The 21,633-nt window shown below is 35.2% G+C and overlaps 2 protein-coding genes across 2 annotated transcripts in view; both read left to right on the top strand.

Annotated features, from left to right (window-relative positions):
- Nucleotides 1–16,311, top strand: LOC141432179 (O-acyltransferase like protein-like). The gene is made up of 13 exons (XM_074093660.1): nucleotides 1–297; nucleotides 1,161–1,509; nucleotides 1,862–2,050; nucleotides 3,524–3,603; nucleotides 8,189–8,388; nucleotides 9,521–9,635; nucleotides 10,927–11,144; nucleotides 12,079–12,269; nucleotides 12,464–12,605; nucleotides 13,327–13,513; nucleotides 14,034–14,176; nucleotides 14,911–15,019; nucleotides 15,779–16,311. The coding sequence occupies exons 1-13, from the start codon at nucleotides 114–116 to the stop codon at nucleotides 15,907–15,909; spliced, it is 2,238 nt and encodes a 745-aa protein (XP_073949761.1). The 5' UTR covers nucleotides 1–113; the 3' UTR covers nucleotides 15,910–16,311.
- Nucleotides 16,312–17,997: 1,686 nt separating this feature from the next.
- The window catches only part of LOC141432182 (nose resistant to fluoxetine protein 6-like), a 19,271-nt gene continuing 15,635 nt past the window's right edge, over nucleotides 17,998–21,633 (top strand). The window contains exons 1-4 of the mRNA XM_074093664.1: nucleotides 17,998–18,291; nucleotides 19,039–19,363; nucleotides 19,447–19,635; nucleotides 20,044–20,123. Of these exons, the coding sequence (XP_073949765.1) occupies nucleotides 18,108–18,291; nucleotides 19,039–19,363; nucleotides 19,447–19,635; nucleotides 20,044–20,123 (778 nt within the window). The 5' untranslated portion in view covers nucleotides 17,998–18,107. The remainder of the gene's footprint in view (nucleotides 18,292–19,038; nucleotides 19,364–19,446; nucleotides 19,636–20,043; nucleotides 20,124–21,633) is intronic.

Genomic DNA, 21,633 nt, shown 5'->3' with positions numbered 1-21,633 from the left:
CATACCAAATCACAGCACAGTCAGTTTCCCTCGGAAAGCCAAAAGAACTGCTGTACAAACAATGCAATAATTATAATTAATTTAGTATCTGTGGTTTAGAATAAGTTCCAAAAATGGCGAAAGTGTTACTCGCTTTTGTTACTGTCATTTGTCTTTCTTCCGTAAATGCTTTCATTGAATTTGAAATACCTAGAAATGCATTTGATACGGATTTGTACGAAAATGTACTGGACGGAGAACTTTGTGGGGAGCAATTAAGATACATTGCGAATGAAAATACCATGCTGAGAGCTGAATGTAAGTTTTTCTATCTATGTAAAGCAACCTTCGTTTCCGAGCACAGGTCTCCTCCCTGCTTTTCTGGTCCTGCCTGTCTCTTGCAACCAGCATCCAATTTATGCCGGCCTACTGCCGTATATCATCTGTCTATTTTTAGGTGGTTGCCGTATGCCGCGGGAGTTAGCACGCAGTCTCCATTCTAGACTTTCCAAAACTTTACAATGTCTTCTGCCCGTTTTTCCTTTTTATCACTCTATCACGTCAATTCCTTTATTTCTATGTCTGATCCACTCGTTTGTTTTACGTTGTATAAGATTTTTTATTACAAGCATTATTATTAGTACCTGGGCGTCCGAGCGTTGCTCGGACTAAAACTCGATGATATTTTCTCGATAAGGGTTCTCCCAGAGATAAACCAAGCTAGATCGATTTGTCATCCCTGAAAACCTCTACATACCAAATTTAATCGAAATCGTTGGAGCCGTTTCCGAGATTCTGATTATATATATATATAATCTAATATATAAGAATTGCTCGTTTAAAGGGATTAGATTAAATTGATAATAATGAATGTGAATGTTTTTGAATAAAATGCAAAAACCATAAAATAAACCAAAGCCTTTATCGAGCTTGTTGATTTTTAAGGGATCTATATTGATTGCTTGATTGCATTAAATTAAAAGTTTCAAATGTAAGTCATGTAGTCATTAATTTTGTTTGCAGTAAATTATTTTATAAATGACACAGTATTCATACCTTATTTAACAATAAATATTGAAAATTCTAAAAACAGCACGGTGTGGTTTTTATGACTAAAAAAAATTATGACCTTTAAAATTACAAACAGTAACTAACTGAATAACAATGGCATTATTTTTCAGTTCTCGATGCAGGTTTGAGATTGCCGCGAGGAATATTAAAAGGCAACTTTATGGATTTCGGAAACTACCACCAGTGCTTGGAAATCAATGCAGATTATCAACCTTCACCCATAGAAGGCAAATACTGTATGATCCACGTTCCGTTTACGCAGCCAGATTTTGAGTTACCGACTCTTCCTGAGTGGCCAGAGGAATGGCCAGAGTGGCCAGAAGAATGGCCAGAGTTTCCCTGGCCAGAACTTTTGCCAAATACAAAACAGCACAAGGAACTAATGAGAAACATTCAAAAAGTACAAACGCAGACGAAACGATACAACCAAATAATTGGAACTGATATGGATCTTATGAGGTATGTTCAGACATTTATTTTTTAGCACTCCGGATCTGATTTTTTTAAATATCATCCTCTCAAGATCCTTAATCATAGTGAAATGAAAGGAAATAAACATCTTGAATCAAGTTTAGCTCGACATGTTTCGAACTAATTCGTAGTTCTTCTTTACGAACACACGCCTCGGTGGCTGCTTTGCCTGCCTCGTTAGAGGAAAGTTTATAAATTAGCCCGAAACATGTCGAGCTAAACTCGATTAAATACCTGTGTTATCCGCTAATTTCACTGTTAATGTGTCTCACTGTTGTAGTTTAATGTCCAAAAATCCTCAATGATCACTGTTTCGCTCATCATTATATTTATTTAACAGGGTAGCGGAAGACAGTGCTATGGCTGGCCAGTCTTTTAGGCTGGCTGTATGTATCCCTAAAGCATGTACTACAAAGCAAGCTATTAACTCCCTTTACGTCAACACAACTGCTGTGGGGTTAGAGTTCACCGATGACTTCTGCCGACTTAAAAACGATAAACCTTTCGTACCTGGTGATTATGTTGCTATGTAAGTAATTATTCGGTTAAAAAATATCTAGGATATTTTATCTGAAAATCCCTTGTCCTTAACAGCAATAATAAACTGAAAAAAACTCTAATTCATGCTACTTCTTTGCAAAGCATCCATAAAATATTTTAAGTAAAAGGTACGCACTTACTTTCAATATGACTAAAAAAATTACGTTGAAACGAATACAATATTTTATTATCATTTGAATGTTCAGAAAACGAAAAAAAAAAGCTGACTAATTTTATGATTCAAATCCGGGTTTTGTTCCAAGTATCTTGATTTTAGAGAAGTTCGATATTTCGTCGATCACGAGACGACTGACCCGAACACAAAATCAAACTCAAACCTGAATTTAAATCATTAAATTAGTAATGGCCGCGATAATCTAAAAGCTGGCTAATTCCGAGTGATATTAAAGTTTTGTTTGTACTGTAGAAAGCTAATGATACAGTCTGATCAAGAAATATGACAGTTATTATGACGTGTTCAAACATACTTTGCTAATTAAAAGCCTGACGTGTTTCTCTGCCAAAGTGAATACTTCATAACCTCTATAAAGAAGTCGCCTAGCGCCTATCGATTATTGAATAATAGGTAGACGTTTTCACTGTTCTTTGGTCAGGGTTTGGTAATGAACGATATAAGAACAAACGAAGGATGGACAATATTACTATTTCTTTTACGTGGTTTATCGGCAAATGCAAGAAGCATGTTTACTTTCGAAAATATTTTGCTGATAGCGTGATTCTTTTGAACTTTGGACTATACAAGCAATTTGATATCGGCAGATGACTATCTCAAATCCGTACTTATTAGAAATAAAATAATTAGTGACGTCGATTTGGCATCAAATTACTCAATAGAAAATAATGTTGATTATATATAGTCACTTTATTTATTTATTTATTTTCTATCCCCGTCCATCACCATCGAAACCTTTTTATTTTCCTCTCATTGTAAGAGGAGGCCTGTGCTCAGCAGCGAACTATATAGCCTGGGATTATGATGATGATTATGATGACATTCTTTATTCCTAATTTTCTCTAAATTATACCGAATTCATAAAATGTTACAGCTTTACCTACTAAAATAGGTATTCTTTATGACATTTTTTGTGCAAAAACATGTATTTTATATTACTTAACTACTTATGTAGTGAATATTATTGTACTTAAATATGAAGCCCCGTGTGGTGTCGGGTTAGAATTACACCTCTCCATTTCTTCCGTGGATGTCGTAAGAGGCAAGGATATACTCGTAGGTTAAGGTATACCGTAGGCGACAGGCTAGCAAACTGTCACTATTGTACCGTTTTTTTGTCAAAATTAAAACCTAAAATTGCTAAATGTGGCTCCGAAGCGGTAACGTTTCATATACTCTGCCTACCCCATTTGGGAATACAGGCGTGATGTTTGTGTGTATGTGTTAAATTATGAAGTAAAACAGTTTTTATTTATATTTATTTTTCAGGGCTATTTTCGGATTTATAATCCTCATCACTCTTCTATGCACGAGCTACGATTTATACTATTCTCTCATACTTAAAGGAGGTAAGTTATCTTTTAATTTAAAACAATTTTTGCCAACAATTCATCTGAATAGATACCAGTTAGCCGAGCAGTAAAAGAACTTGACTCTAAAACTTGACGTCGATCCCCGATCGCGACAATTTTTTTTTTTGTGGAAAAATACCAATATTTGTCCTGGAAAATTAGGTATTAAATATCCATATCTAAGTATGCAACAATCTACTTACCGTTTACCCATAACGCGAGCTTTGCTTTGCATTATTAACCTGTGATATATATTTATTTAAAACAACAAAATTGTGCGTCATTGGTTTAGTTAAGAGAATCTGTGTATATTGTAAAGATACCAAGTACTTAGGTCGCATGATGATGTGAAGTTGATTTCAAAATTAATTGGTGAAAAAAAAAGCAAGTTTATTATTTTTATTAAAATCTGTATTGCGTAGGTAGATACTGTCAAGTAAAAGTTTATTCGATTAAAGAGCTCTACTTACAATGGAAAATAACTACTTACGTTATCTTTTTTTTTTACTAATAACTCATTTCTGTAACAAAATACGCAATTCAACCATGAATGTGATGTCGGAATAGTGATATTTTTTTACGAAAGGAATTACTTTATCGACCAAATGAACACGATAATATCTTGCAATTTGTTTTCTTGTCAGACTTTCAAGACTTTAAATTGATTACAATTAGATCTGTTTAAAAATAGATTATATACTTAAATTAATAAGTGATTGGGATGCACCAAAAAAAAACTATAGTTTTATTTTATTTTTAGAAAGAATAGAATATTTTCATCAATTATATAGGTTATTTTCATCGATTTTTAATTTGAATGAGTATTTAATTTTTTATATTTTTTTTACGAAATACGCTGGATGACGTCACAGTGAGACAGCCACAATCCATTGCCTAGAAAAATTCAGGTCATACAAAACATAATCTGTGGCATTACTAATTTGTCTTGTCACTGCTCACTGACAACTGTTTAAAGCCGGGCGCGCATCATGTGATTAAAGTTCTGTCTTTGTCACTTTGCTATTATAAGCAGGACAGCAACATTTCAAACTGCCAATTTGCTTAAGAGTGTAGACCTGCTTTGTGACGGGACACTGCAGGAGTCAAATGAAGGTCATTTCTTAAATTTTGTTTATATAACTGAGTTTATCATATTTTTTGGAATCTGATTTCTGAAAACGCTTCACAAAGCCTATTTCTCCAAATGGTTTTCGATTTATTATACGTTGTTGAAAATTGAGAAATCCCAATTACTGTGTTGTAAAATATTATGATCATAAGCATTGAAAACGCAAACAATCTCTTGCTCTTTTTCAAAAATGTTCGTAGCCATGTTGTATTTCATTTAAAATGCAGGAGTATTTTTTTTATTTATCACAGCTAATGCAATATTAGGTACCATCTTTTAACGTTTTTGATTACCAAAGCCGGAAAAGATAAGATAAGTTTATTTTGATACTATATTTTTCGTTAAAATAACACGCGAGACGGTACCTAATACCTTTAAGAGATTAAAAGATAGTATGCATGCACGTTTGCATTATTCGTCATTTAGCAAACACAATACAATTTATAATATTAAAAGCATAATTTGATTGTTTTTTAAATAAAAAAATACTTTTTAGAGTTTTGTGCCCAACGCACATTGAACCGTGATGGCACAACATTTACACCAGAAACGACCCAAACCAAGGCGTCAAGACCTCTCTCACGAAGATAATTTTAAACGTTTTCAAGGGAGGCTCTGATCCTTTTATTTTCCGCAAATATTCATATCCTATAACCGCCACTGGTAACGGTTAAATTATTTTCTAACCTAATTGGCATCGGCATTGGCATTGGTCTCAAAAAAATAAATAAATTATATTTTGAAGGATTTTGGTTTTAGTTGGGTTTTAAAATTTCTAATCCTTTTTATAGGTTACCGGAATTATAGCTAACCATAGTTGCCATGGCGTTAAAAATTGCGTTTATCTTTGCCCGTCACAATTATTTAAAAAAAACGTAGTGTCTTCTGTCACCTGGCAGTGTTATGATTAGGGGGCATAGTTACATAACGTTTATTTACGATGAAATTCAAACAAAGGTCATGAATACGTTATTTTGCAAATATACACACGATCATTAAGTATTTTTTAACTAAAATTTTATAAAACGATTTAATAAACCTATTCCTCGAAATGGTTTTGGAATTAGACCACATTGTACGACTGTTTGTTTCTGAATAAATAAATTAAAATAAATAAATAAAAATTGTAAATAAAGTGATCAATGCCAGGTCAAGACCTGGCCAAGGCGCTTCGCCAGCTGCTGCTGCGGCTCTTCGCTTCGCTCGCTCGGCTTGTGCGTTGTAGTCGTAATCGTAATCATTACATGCAAACATACTCTAGACTATGTGTGGAGAGTGAGACAGCCGGTGAAATTACTGGCACGTGAGGTATCCCATCTTAGACCTCTAGGTTGGCAACGCGTCTGCAATACCCCTGGTGTTGCAGATATTTATGGGCGGTGGTGGTCTCTTACCATCAGGAGACCCACTTGCTCGTTTGCCATCCAGTCGAATAAAAAAAAACTATAAAAAATCGATTGAAAAAATATTTTCATGTTGATACTCCGTGCACAGGAATTGTAGGAATTTAAAGAACAGGGCTCATAATTGAGTGTGGAAAACAAGCGATTTGTTACTACAATCACTGCTTAATCAGGTTTAAGATAAAATGTCACCATTATCATTTCTATATTCTAGGAATTATGATTAATGGCGTCACAACTATTTTCTTGTCTTTTCGCTGTGATTTATATTGTTTTTCTTTTATCTAATCTTAATTTTAATTTCTATCGTGATTAGATATGGTAACAAGAAGCAAGGTTAAACATAATAATTATGGGACCAAACCATTGTTAGTCGTTTTTCGAAGCAGGCATTATTTTTAGAGGTCCATAGGTATTATTGAACTAAAATCATTGCATCGCTGCGGCCGTGCGGTCTCGCGTAGGCTGAACGCGAGAACGTATTTAGGTATAACTTTCATTTACCGTGATTTTGTTTCAAACTACCCTTACTTGATCTTGATTTTGTACCAACAGTACAATGACAATGACAAATATTTGGAAATAGATAGCATTTAATGTCATAAATGACTGGTTGTAGTTTGTAGTTATAATAATGGTACTTCTTGAGATGACTTTTATTTTACGGAAACTTAATGTATGCCAATTGATTTTCAATGCGATGACATTTATTTATAATACCGCAGTTGCTCTAATTAATACTTTAATTATCTTGTCTACTAAAAAGCTGTGGCTCTGATTTGCTCAGCGTGCTATGAAGAGAACTATGCTCGAGGTTTCTCTACGGGATCAAATCAGAAATGACAAGAAACGCAAAAGAAAGAGGGTCACCGCTGTAGCCAAGAGAATTAACACATTGAAATGGCAATGGGGGGCATATAATAGGTCATATAGCACGGAGAAGTGACCGTTGGGGCCAATAATTTACCGAATGGAGACCGCGGATCGGCAAGCGAAGCGTAGGACGTTCACCAACGAGATGGACGGATGATCTGATTAAAACCGCTAGTGCACGGTGGATGCAGGCCGCTTCCAACCGAAGCAACCGGAGATCTACGGGGAAGGCCTATGTCCAACTGTGGACGTCCTACAGCTGATTTAATAACGATGTGGCCCTTGACTCCTTTTACAAAGACTTCGTTTATCGCGAATCGGGGGAACTGTGTCGTTTTGTGGAATAAGAACCATTTGCTGCTCTGAGTCTTGACCTGGATCCTGTGTCAAATCTAAATCAGTTCAGGGGTTTTTAGAGTACATGTGACAGATAGAGTTACTTTCACATTTATAATTAGTACATCTATATAGATAAAATTATCTGTAAGTATGCACGTGACAGCTGATAGGGATTAGGTTATCGATTTAATCCCAAATTGATACATAATTCCGGCAGATGGCAAAGTGATGTCATTGAATATCAAAATCACAACACGTTTACAAATATGACTGCATTATTTGAGACTATTTAACATCTTATCCAATCATGACTAATGTAATTTGCGATATAATCGCGACTACAATATTTATTGCTGATATTGTCTCGACATTTAGACCACATAAATCGTGACCACAGCTGCTGCATTGTACAATTTAACAATAAACGTAGTAGTCATAATTAAGTCCCGAGTTATCGAGTGAGAATCACGAAAGTTCAAAGCATTACCTTAACCAATCATTCATTATATCAGCCGTAAGACGTCCGCTGTTGGATATAGGCCTCCCTAATAGACCTCCAGTTGCTTCGGTTGGAAGCCAATTCAATCATTACGGGATTTAAATTTCAATTCAAGAAAGTAAATAGTTACAACAAAAGCTTGATATTATTAAATGACTTTTATCAGCAGTTTAATATAAATATCTTGTTTTTGTCTTTTCAGTCTTTCGCTCTCTCTTTAATTTTGCTCTCTTTCTCTTTATCTCTTTATCTCTTTTGTTTACCAGCACGTTTAAGGATTTACAAACTAAACCAAATGACGATAAAAAAAATTTAACACAACAAATTTCCTTTTTCTAGACCCAAAGAAAGCCAGTGCTCTTGGAAAGTCATTCTCCCTCTACACGAACACCCGCCGCCTTCTGACCTTCAATTCGGCTCCCGGTACATTGGAATGCTTAGACGGCATCAGAGCTCTGGCTATGATGTGGGTTATAGTCGGCCACACTTATTCCACGCAATTACACGCACCCTTCTACAACCGCTCTGACTTCTTCTCGGTAAGTATTGAAAAAAAAAAACATATGCATTCATATTTATATTGATTTATTCGCTGCATTCGTGGCATTTACAAAACGTTCTTATTCTAGCCAGTACAAACTGGACCCTACAAGGCCGTAGACTCTGGCCAGCGAAAGCTGTTCACGCATTTTTTACGAAACTTTAATCTGGTACCATTTTTGAGACTGTCGAAATTGACATATTGTCATTCTAGCCCGGCTTAGATAATTTTGATACTTTTGCTATAAGAAATAAATATATTTTTTTGTTTAATTAAACCATCCTGGTCCAATAATTATTGATGAGTCTGGAGTGTACAGTCAGCATCAAAAGTAGCGGGTCACTTTTTTACTCTGTCGCATTGACACACATTGACATTTGCATGGCGTTAGTACGTGGCTGTAAAACGACAAAGTATGAAAGTGTATAACAGCTACTAGTTTTGATGCTCACTGTACGTAGATGGGCACTGACAAAGGTCATAAAATTTACCAAGGGACTCCGAAAGTGCATCATCAACTCCACACCATTACAACATAAATTTTGATGCAGCCTGAAGAGTCCCGAGTATAATTTAATATCTGGAAAATTTAAATAATTATCTAAGTACGTCGTTTATTAGTCAGTGTACAGCAAGTGTTGTCATTTTTTTTATTTGCCGCGGTTTTTCGTGGACAGCTTTCGCTGGCCAGTCTAGTAACATTCATATGTTTTTAAATATCAATGAAAGGGCCACTAAGCTGACTCTAAATATATCACATCATTATATTTCAGTACTTGTTTTAAATTCAAAAAAAAATCATTTTCAAAACATACCAAGCTTGGCTCCTCCGACTTACGGTTGAACCATTATTTGTAAAATATAACTTAAATGATGTGAAAGATTGTTATTGGTTTGCTTTATTATTGGTTCAATGCTTGCTTTTTCGCTCGGCGGCCGGCGCCGCACTTAGGCGCTAAATGTAAATTATTTTCAAAATGCTTTCTCGGGTTGGATATGAGGCTTACATATCATTTTAGGTATATTTTACGAATAATGATTCAACCGTACCATATCATCTGGAGTAGCCACTATGACGCCTTCCAGCTGATGTTGATTATTTTAAGTAAAAATAATAATTTTAATTACAGTGGATGGTCTCTTTCCCTTCGCTCTGGATCTTGGCTGCACCAATAACTGTAGACACTTTCTTCTTGCTAAGTGGACTGTTAATTGTTTATACTTCAGTGGGAAAGATGAGTCAAAGTAAGTATTTTAAATTCGACCATATTTTGTAACAGAAATGGGCTTGGGGTTTCTCTACGGGACCGAATCAGGAAGGAGGAGATACGTAGAAGAATAAGGGTCACCGACATAGCCAAGCAAATCAGCTCGTTCAAGTGGCAATGGGCGGGCCATATAGCACGAAAACGGATGGCCGTTGGGCGGAAAGGTTCTCGAGTGGAGGCCGCGATCGGCAAGCGCAGCGTAGGACGTCCACCAACAAGATGGACGGATGACCTGGTTAAAGCCGCAGGTTCACGGTGGATGCAGGCTAACCGAAGCAACTGGAGGTCTGTGGGGAGGCCTATGTCCAACAGTGGACGTCCTACGGCTGAGATGATGATGATGATGATGATTGTAACAGAAATGGTGTTTTGTGACCTAAAATTTAATTTGATATTTAATTTAGCTACATGGCTTGGTTTCAATAAAAATTAATAGCATAGTTTTGAAGATCAGATCATTTAATCTAGGTAATAATGGTCAGAAAACCCGACAATAATGCTTGAGGATTTTGGGTTCCATCCCAATTCGGAGCAAATACTATGAATTCGAAATATACTCTGTTTCTAGCGTAAAAAACTTACTATGGCTAACCTTTCGCATGTATCTCTCAACGTCATTCTAAAATATGATACAACAATAAATTTTATTGTCTTGAGTGATGATTAAATAGCCAATACTTTGAAAGTTTGTACTAAGAGCATAATGATAAAAAGTTAATCGGACAAAATATACATTGTACTTCTTCAATGTTCATTTTTACTCCTGCCATAGAAACAGCGTATAGGAATATCTAGTTATGACAAAAACAGCATAATATTAAAAAAAATCGATACTCTGTATTTAATCTACGCAAGGAAAAGTACAATAGTGCTTTGTACTTTGCCCTGCGTAGATTAAATACAGAGGATCGATATTTCTTTGCCGAAGGAATGCCGCAAGCATGCTCATGCTTGCGGCTTTCCTTCACTGCTCAGTCCCTGGGCAAAAAAAAGTTAGCCCTGATATCGCCAGAGACACCGACTAAAGTTATCCGATACCTCGTGAACAAATTTTGATAAAACATTTTTTATGCAGAAATTCCTATTCACGCACGCAGATTATATGGATTCAAGCACGTGTAGTGAAAAATATGTGATTATTGCCTATATACTTAATAATTTTTTATCCGTCGCAAGTTTGGGACTAGATAAATTAGTCTCAATTTATTGTCCTTGTAGTTTTTGTGTCCTTGTATTGTAACATTTTGATATATTCAATTATTTTTCAGTGGGGTTGATCCGAAACGTTCACCTATATTACCTACATCGCCTTCTGCGTATGTTCCCGGTTCTTGCTGCTGGTGTTCTCCTACAAGCTACATTATTTAACCATCTGTCTGATGGCCCACAGTGGGGCGATATCGTGGCCCATAAAGTGCACAAATGCAGACGTTTCTGGTGGCCCACTTTGTTGCACATTCAAAATTATGTCACCCCTAGAAACCAGGTAAGAGATTCTCTTCTTGATTCCTAATTTATCAGCAGTGGAAAATACTAAGCGATTGATGGCATTGCAAGCAAAGTATGACCACTACGTCTAAGTAGTCATTCTAAATAACGTCACAAATTTAAATTCATATCAGAGATGGCTAATGAAGTGGTATTTACGATAGTTTTGCGGTAATTAGGTACCAAATTTTCTAATTCAGTATTAATAGCGGTCCCGTTGAAGATGCAGATAATATGTAACCAAATTTTTTTTCTGTGATAATTATTGTCAAAATTACTAAATACAAATTCACTGGGGATTCGCGCAGTCATCGTTCATCTACTATTACTTTATTTCGTTTTCTAGATTTTGTTTACCGTACAATGACAAAATCTACTAGGTAGACATTGGCAAAATAAAATTTGTTCTCCAATGGATAGAGCCATATATATTAAAAAAAAACAATAAAAGAAATTCACTATGACCGTACTGGTGATTTAGTCTATGAACTAAGTTATGATTGTCAAATACCTACACAATAAAATTGTGAAAATTGTTATAAGTTCAAAGACTTACAGGGAATCCTCCACAGGTATTGACTTCGCTACAATTTTTTTTTCAAAAACCATTGTTGCTCGTATAATAGAGATTCTTTAAAACTAGAATTCCGCTCCCTAATAGATTGGAAAAAAATATGTAGGATGACAGTGTAATTTATTAAACAGTGAGGTAACGTGACGCCTCACCAATTGAATTCAAATTTAGCTGGTTATTTCAAACTTTATTTGTAACTCCTTAATGTTGGTGTATAGTATACTTAGAGTATGTAAGTAGCTGGCATTCATCGTTACCTAGGTTTAACGCTTTTTTAACCCTGGATGACGCCTCCAACGTGATTTTTGAACACTATTTAAATATAGAAATAGTTTAACAAAATATTTAATGATTTCAGTGCATTGCACCAACATGGTATCTAGCAGTTGACGTCCAGCTTCACATCCTCTCACCCCTAATTCTATTCTGGGTGCTTGGTAAAAAAAGATCAGCTTGGATTGCTTTGACGCTCGCCATGTTGATTTCACTGACAGCATCAACGGTTTATAATTATTTGATGGAGTTCCAACCTGCACCCGTTATTCCATCGTAAGAGCACCTTATTTACCTTTAAAGCTAATAAAAGCGCCATCTCTTAGAATGTATCACAACAAACTGCAAGATTTAGTAACTTATTGCTTCGTTTTAGTTTTGGTATGCGCTCACTAGATGGTGCTTTATTAAATCTTTCGTAAACTCCGTTTTCATTTGTTTCAAGTAATCAGTTGACTTTGTTTTTGCAGGCGAACAGACCCCGAGGACCAGTCTACTTATATGCAATATTATTATGTAAATACGCTGACAAGATGCACACCTTTCTTTGTCGGTATGCTGTATGGTTACCTTCTTAATATTTACAAAGGGAAGCAAATCAACATGCCAAAGGTAATACAAACATTACATTCATGAATAAAACATTAAATAAAAAAAATAAAAAAACCCGACTGCCTTAAAAACTAAAAGGAAAAAAATAAGTCTAATAGTGGCCTGGAACTCTGTCAAGTAGCTAATTTAAAGTTCAACAGTCGGGGCCCCTTACCAAGAATGTTAGAGCTGGTTACGATTTGAATGGGTTCCGACTGTTGAACTTTTATTTATTTATTTATTTATCACTTTTTTAAGGTACTTCACAGAGTTTTAGACCAGTAGACTTATTTTCGTCTTTTTAGTTTTTAAGGCAGTCGAGATTTTTGATTTTATAAATTTATTTTTTTATTTTATACTCTTTTGATATTTCTGTGAAAATGGTACATTATATAAATCGACATACCTACATACCTACCCACATAAATACATCCTTACATACATCCATACATACATAGTATGCTCGAAAAACATAACCCTCCATCGGAAAGTCGGGTAAAAATGCAGAAATATTATTACTAGTAACAATAGTTACTAGTTATTAGGTACCTAGTGGATTCCTACTCATAACCATGACCGCTATAAAATAGTTGTAACGTAGAGGCACTTTTTAGGAATTATTAGTAGGTATTCGCGACCCGTACTTACCCGGTAGACATTAGTAATGAATAAGAATCGTGAAAGTTTAAAACATTAATTATTACTACTATTAATTCATACTAAAAGTTTTCCTGTGTTTCAGTACTTTGTTGCTCTTGGCTGGATCTGCGCCATCGTAGTTTCTGCGGGTATCATCTATTCCGCGTACCCTATTCTTCAAACTGATTGGTACAGTCCATTCCTTGATGGAGTCATAAACTCCTTCTCAAGACCTGGATGGGCTGCTTGCCTTGGTTGGATGATTTTTGCTTGCACGCACGGTTACGGAGGTAAGCTATTATAATGTAGCCAGACACTACTCGTATTGTAATAGAAATCACTTTTCGAATCCCTCCACTAAACCCTGTTTGTTGAGAATCATGACCGTGGCTTATTCCATCAATGGTATTTTTTAGTTTTTTTTTATTCGACTGGATGGCAAGCGAGCAAGTGAGTCTCCTGATGGTAAGAGATCACAACCACCCATAGACACCTGCAACACCAGGCGGATTGCAGATGCGTTGCCAACCTAGAGGCCTAAGATGGGATACCTCAAGTGCCAGTGATTTCACCGGCTGTCTTACTCTCGACTTTACTAAAAAGATCGAGTCAAAGATATATAAATTATTTATTAATGCATTATTTGTCGTAATTTGGCGGTAAAGAAAACTCTGAAGAATTAATTGATGCTACTTAAAAATCTGATATTTTTTTCTGTTAATAAGAAGGATTATTCCTATTGATATAAAAAGTTACAAGCGTTTCTAATTTTTTAATCCAGTCCCCATTGTCGATGCATTTTGTTTTCAGGTCCAATCAACTGGTTCCTATCGTTGCGTATGTGGAAATACCCAGCTCGGATCTCTTTCGCCATGTACATTTTCCACTACCCACTAATGCACGTCGTGAATGCCACTAGTGTTGGTCCTACCTACTTCTCTGTCTCGGCATATGTAAGTATCGCTACTGTCAAATTTTACATCGTTTCCAGTACCTACACCGGCCAACCCACTTCTCTTTTCATTTTGCTATTACGTCAACCTTACAACATAAAGCTCGTTTAATGCCTTTATGATTGCCTTTCAAATACTTCCTTTGCCCCCCTTCTGTTTTGATCACAAAGTCTTTGTTAAGTTTCTGTCATCATCATCATCCCAGCCTATATACGTCCCACTGCTGGGCACAGGCCTCCTCTCAGAATGAGAGGGCATGGGCCGTAGTTCCCTACCGGGCTCAGTGCGGGTTGGGAGCTTCACACTGTACACACCATTGAATTGCTTTGCAGGTTTGTGTAGGTTTCCTCACGATATTTTCCTTCACCATAAAGCTCGTGATAAATTTCAAATGTAATTTCGCACATGGATTTCGAAAAACTCAGAGGTGCGCGCTGGGGTTTGAGGCCATAAGGTCAAACCACTCGGCCACCCCGGCTTCTTCCTTCTGTTTATGTAGTTCCTGTAATTTATCAAAATTACAGAAACAGTCTATTAATACGGATTTCTATAATGCCGTCTGTGCGTTTATTATTTTCCATATCTATCACATAAAAACATTAACAGAGGTAAGTGATACAGGACATTATTTATATTGTCTCTTTTGGCAACTGTCATAAGAGGTTAATTGTTTATTCAGCAATAGTTGAATATATACGAAGATCGATTTTCAAAAACTGAGCCATTACTTTTAGTTTTTCAGATTTTTGGCTCATATGTCCACGGCGCTGCTTGTCGGGTTTGTGGTTACCGTGTTTATCGACTCGCCTTTCTCTACGCTAATAAAACTCGTTATGGGAGGAGGTAAGTTTAAATATATTTATTCTTTCATTGCTTCATCATTATCAATTACTGTTCATTTTCTAAACAAGAATGCTGTGATTTATCTTTTCGAGTATAATTATCGCCCGTCGATAAAGACCAGCTGGACATAGGCTTTTTCCATGGAACCCAAATTTACCGGTCCCGCGTCGCCCGTGTCCTTCGAAATTCTGCGACGTTTACCAGATCATCAGTCCACCTTCTAGTTAGAAGGGCTCTCTGCTGAATAACCAGAGTAGGCTATCTACTACTAATTAGGAACCAAAATAATGTTAATATTGCAAAACTGATTTTGTAAGACATCACCTAACTTTTAGCTACTACTCGTAGTAGGCCTTAGTTGTGTAGTCACTCAAGTTATGTTACAAGCAACAATTGTTTTTTCACATCTCTCGATCAGAAAAGTAACTTTTCCTCCCTGACGAGAGGGAGCAAAGTGCAACTTTTCTGTTCAAGGCTTTTTTAAGTGTTTTAATGCCATTTTTTAAAGTTGATAATTGGGAAGCCACGCCATTTTCTATGCTGGTTGTTCTTTAATAATATATAAGAATGATTTTTTTCAAGTTTATTAAATTATTTTCATCTTGGGCGTTAACACTTGAATCCCTCCATACAATACATTCTGGATTTAATGTACGCCCTCGCCGTAAATACACCATTTTGCTCCTTGTGACACAAATAACTATTGTTACTGTTAGCAAATCTTCTTTTTCAGTGATAAATTGATAAATTTATTTACAGGACCGAAGAGAACAAGACCCGAAAAACTGGTTGCTCATGAAGGAACCAATGGATTGAACAATCAAGCAGGAGTAGTGAACGCTGCATTTGTACCAGAATTCGAGAGGCAAATTAGCAAAACGAAACTCTAGATGAATAGTTCACATAAGAATAAACTATCATAAAAAATAGATAAGTGTTTGTAACAAAATATTGACATATTTTAATGATATTGCGATTCTAAGATTTTATCAAACTATAATATAACCATATAACCAAACACACGGACTGAGTAATTTATTGGATATAAAATAAATTAATAATATTAATTATTTCAAAAACTATAGGAGAATTCAAAATGTTATTGACATTGACGAATTATTCTAAAAATAACATTGTTATTGTTAAATATTTATTTAACCGAACTTGTACATCTTATTTCTGACTTTGTCATTTAACCAGCTAAATAGTTAAAATATTTCACAGTTTATTGTCGCGTTGACGACGAGCGACCTTGGGATGGTTATAAAAATGTTTTAAAAGCTAAGCTTTTTTTAAAAGGTATTTTAAAATTAATATTTTGATTATGATTAACTAACCTAGTATTATAAGTCAACCATGCTACTAAAAAAATATGGATTGAATTGTCTGAAATAGATGGTTTTATTTCTGCATTTATTTTTAAATAGGTAATGTGAAGCAAGTAAAATGACCTTAATTATAATAATGTTAATCACCGTGTCTTGTCTGTATTATTTTTAATCGACTTCAAAGAATATGAATATAATGATTTTTTTTTTTTATGTTTGTTACCTCAGAATTCCGTCATTTGTGAACTATTCTAATGCCTAATTAGAAGGTTGGAAACAATGCAGTTCGAACCCGCTGCTCTATCGTTAATATTAAACGAAAAGTATTTCATCATTTTTTCGATTTGATACAGCACCCACCCACCCCGTTTGTTACAGCTCCTCGATTTCAATTGAACTTAATTTAGTATTTTGTTTTTGTGGATTTCCGAACAAATGCAAGCGCAAGACGGATACAGGAGAAATAATCATCAATGTATACGATTTGGCCACCGAAAAGGTTACACAAACAAGTCTTCGGGATGCTGCAAAATCGTATAATTTGCTGTATTATTATTCATTAGCCGCTTGATTCAGAAAAATAAAACCGGCCAAGTACGAGTCGGACTCGCGCACCGAGGGTTCCGCACAAATTTGTAGATATTTATGAACATCCAGTCCTGAGAAAAATGTATGGTTACTGATATACACAGACAGACAGACATGAAAAAACTGAGATTTTCAGATTATTATTATATATTTATTATTGGTTGTGCTGTAAGAGCTACATCTATTTTAATAACGTGCATAAGAATGCAGAGAAGAATGCAGAGATTCTACTGTTGATTGGTAATATTATTAGAATGATGTAAGTATACTATTATAACTACGAATATTATAGTGCTGATTGATCTCAATACTTTGATATGAAACCATTTTTAGGGTTATGTAGCCAAAATGGCAAAAGCAGAACCCGTAAAGTTTCACCATGTCTGTCTGTCTGTTTGTCTGTCTGTCCGTCCGCGGCTTTGCTCAGGGACTATCAATGCTAGAAAGCTGTAATTTTGCATGAATATATATGAAAACTATGCACACAAAATAGTACAATAAAAAATTAAAAAATATATTTTTAGTGTGCTTCCCATAGACGTAAAGTGAGGGTGTTTTTTTTTCTCATCCAATCTTGTAGTGTGGGAAATCGTTAGATAGGTCTTTTAAAACCATTAGGGGGTTGCTAAAAAGATTTTTCGATTCAGTGATTTTTTGCAAAATATTCAACTTGATAGTGCAAATTTTCATTAAAATCGACCTAGGTCAATGATTATTTATTAAACACCATAACAGTAGATAAGCATACTGAAAACAGATACTTCTATGAAGAAAATTCACAACGGCGAACGGTAAGTAGGTGATTTAATTAGAAAACTAAATTTTTAGTATTCGGCTAAAGTAAAAGCCGCCTTTCATATTTGTATTTTAACCCTAATTTCTACCGTCTTACTTTTTTTTAGCTTTGATTTCTATCTAGATCTAGTCTAATTTTTAGCTTTGATATCTTATCAAAGCTAGAATTAGAACAGCGCACGTAATTGACTTATTTTAATCACAAAGCTGTGATATAAAATAATCAGTACAAATCTCAGTCTTGTCGGGCTCATCGAAAAAACAACATAATTGAACGGAAAATCACACAAGAACGGAAAATCCCACAAAGTAATAATTATATTGCTGAAAGTAGGTAAATTATGATCTTAGGCTGACAAAAACTTACGTGTAATATTATGGCGAAAGAAGTTTTCTTTATTATAACTATATTTTGTTATATTAATGTCAATGCTTATATAGAATTTGAAATACCTAGAAATGCATTCGATACGGATTTGTATGAAAATGTGCTGGACGAGGAACTTTGTGAAATCCAGTTAAACTATATTGCAAATAACAATTCAATGTTGAGAGCTACATGTAAGTATACCTATTTTTATTATTTATACGTAGAAAAAATACAATAAAATCGTATTAAATATATTAACTTATTATCGCAGTTTTACGTCTTGAGGAGATTAAAAAATAGGCCTTTTTATTCTTCCTTCAAAGCAAAACTGTTCCTATTCCGTAAAAAAATTCAAGAAATCGTTTCTTAATGTATTTCTGTAGGTATCTTAAAGTTTGTCAATTGTATTTTTTCTTTATTTCGTACAATAAAGCGTTTTTGTACATACAGACAGATACAATACAATACAATACAAAGACTCTTTATTGTACACCAGACATAGTAAGCGATACAGAAAACAAACTATTAAAATTACAAGGTGAGCAATAGGCGGCCTTATCGCTTAAGAGCGATCTCTTCCAGGCAACCTTTTTTACAGAAAGAAGGAAGGACTAGTTTACAACAGGTGGTGCATCAAAAGTAGATCAGAAAATTTAAACGTAACAGCAATACATCTACGAATACAGATACCTACTTATATATAATTTGGCATATACTAAAGGTATTGTGCCTAATTTCAAGCCACTATTTTTAGTATTTTAGGCTGTGCCTTGTCTCTCACTTAGTCAGTCACGCTAATATTTTAAGTAAAGATATAAATTAGGATTAAAAATCGTTCCCAATCCACTAAAACGTCCTCCTTACCATGACTGTGTTTTTTCATCTCTTATTTTAAGGAGGTCCAGATCGTTCTGTTTCATTTTTTTTTTGTTTTTTAGTTCTTGATTCTGGATTAAGAACACCACGGGGTATACTTCAAGGCAATTTAGTTGACTATGGAAATTATCACGAATGCATAGACATAAGCGAAAATTTCGAGCCATCAGTGATAGAAGGCAAATATTGTATGATCAACGTCCCAATAGTACATGATTTAGAACTTCCGACTCTCCCTAAGTGGCCAGAAGAATGGCCCGAGTTCCCTTGGCCGGAGTTGATACCGAAGACAAAACAACATAGACAAATGGTGAGGAATATCAAAACTGTGCAAGCTCGGACAAAGCAGTACAATCAAATGTTTGGAACAGATACGGACATGATAAGGTAAAACCGATAGTGTAAACTGATTTTTTTTGACGTAAACATGTCCATGAAACTAATAAAACGGTTAAACTTTTTATTGTTAGGGTGGCAGAGGACAATCCGTTAGCTGGCCAATCGTTCAGGCTGGCTGTATGCCTTCCTAAAACCTGTACTACAAAGCAAGCTATCGATACCTTACTCATCAATACCACAGCTTTAGGACTCAAGTTTACTGATGAGTTCTGCCGCCTGAAGAATGATAAACCTTTCGTTCCTGGTGACTATGCTGCTATGTAAGTAAGGAATCAATGGATATCATTTGTCTTTGTTTCTAAAGGTATGGTAAAAAATATTAAAGAATTAATAAATTTTGAAACCATAATCAGGGTGCTGTGTAATCTGTTTAGATGATTATCATTTATACTATTTTAAGATAATCAGTAGGTAAACTAGGATTATTTATGACGTACGGAACATAATTATTGTTATTGTTTTTTCGTAAATATGAAATGCCATAGAATATTTACTTCAAATTACTGCTCTCTTTTTTATGCATACTTTCTCAATTTCAAGAATTTTGTTTAATTGTATGTGTTAATGTATATATATTTTGAAACCACTGCCTTTGCCTGACATTGAAAAAGGAATATTGGAAAACTTTCAATTAAAAAATTAATTTTATTGTTTTTGGAACTTTTCAGGGGTGTATTTGGTTTTATCATTCTGATTACAATACTTTGTACGGGCTATGATATCTACTACACTCATGTACTTAAAGAAGGTAAATTGTTTTGATTCCTAAATTATATTAAAAATATCAAACTATTTTTTAAACATATCGTTTTCTTAATGAGAAAATATCATCTTTTCATAATATTAACGTGAATTAAATGCATTTTCGTGATGTTAAATTCAATTATTTTTAACTAATTTGACTTTATTGTTTTTGCGATAAGGCGAATACCTAATAATGAACATATGAAAATGTTTTCTTAGGAGATTGTAATACTTTTAGAATATACTTACTTTACCTAATTATTAAATTATTAAGTAATTGCATGGTCAATTCGCAATCAAATGTGTGAGGATTTTACTTACATAAATATGATTGTTAACGATCCATTATAAATTAATAAGTGTAGAGTTAGTCCCGATCACGTCTTCCGCATCACCCTTTATTTTTAAAGCACACAAAATAATTATTTACTTTAAAATAATTTATCTTCAAAGATCAGCCTTTTGTTTTTGTTGTTTTCACAGACCCCAGAAAGAGTAGTACGCTTGGAAAATCGTTCTCTGTCTACAACAACACACGCCGCTTGCTCACTTTCAACTCTGCTCCTGTGCATTAGAGTGCTTGGATGGCATCAGAGCTCTGGCCATAACGTGGGTCATAATCGGGCACACGTACTCCACACAACTGCATGCACCTTTTTACAATCGATTGGATTTCTTCTCGGTGTGTAATAGAATCAGAAATGAGAAAGATATCCGCAATAGAACTAAGGTTCGACATAGCTCGAAGAATTGCGAAACTGAAGTGGCAATGGGCGGGCACATTGCTCGCAGGGCCTGATGGCCGATGGGTCTAAAAGCTCGATGTGTCGTTCCGCGGACGGAAGATTCGAGCTGTCGGTAGGCTCAAACAAGATGGAGCGACGAACCTGGTTACGATCGCGGGATCGCGTGGTGCGAAAAGCACAAGACGGTCTGAGTGGAGAGCCTTTGGGAGCTACGTCAGCAGTGGACGTTTCGGCTGACATGATGATGATGATGAGTGCTAATTCAGCTACTTGATAGTATTTCAGACTCTACAAAGAGCCTTAAAGGTTTTAAATTTTTTATTTTTTTTATTTTGAGAGGGCGGCAAATGACGCTTGCTTATGATGGGAAATGATCACCACTGCCATGAGTACAAACTACTGAAGAGAGTCATTGGTCGTTTGCCGGCCTTTTAAGAAGTACAAGACCTTTCTTGAAAGCCACGATGTCATAGTTGTCAGGTAACACTGCTGACGGAAGTTGATTCCACAATTTCACTGTACGTGGCATTAAGACGATGTCGATGAAATTTAGACTTTCGGCGGGAGGTCCGATGGTGGAATTTCGCAGCAGGTGCTGATAAACATGAGTTTTCACTACTTGTAATGTGCATTTAAGCATATGTTATATACAGGTAAAATCTAACAAAATAAATACGAGCGTTTTAGCGGGCATTCAAGTAAAACGACGGTAAATTTGCTTCGAACTGTTTGCCTACCGTAAATCATCGTGAATAATAATTTTTGACG

The sequence above is a fragment of the Choristoneura fumiferana genome, chromosome 10, assembly GCF_025370935.1.
Source record: "Choristoneura fumiferana chromosome 10, NRCan_CFum_1, whole genome shotgun sequence".
Taxonomy (NCBI): Eukaryota; Metazoa; Arthropoda; class Insecta; order Lepidoptera; family Tortricidae; genus Choristoneura; species Choristoneura fumiferana.
The sequence above is the reverse complement of the archived record's forward strand: the minus strand, read 5'-3'. Positions and strand labels throughout refer to the sequence as shown.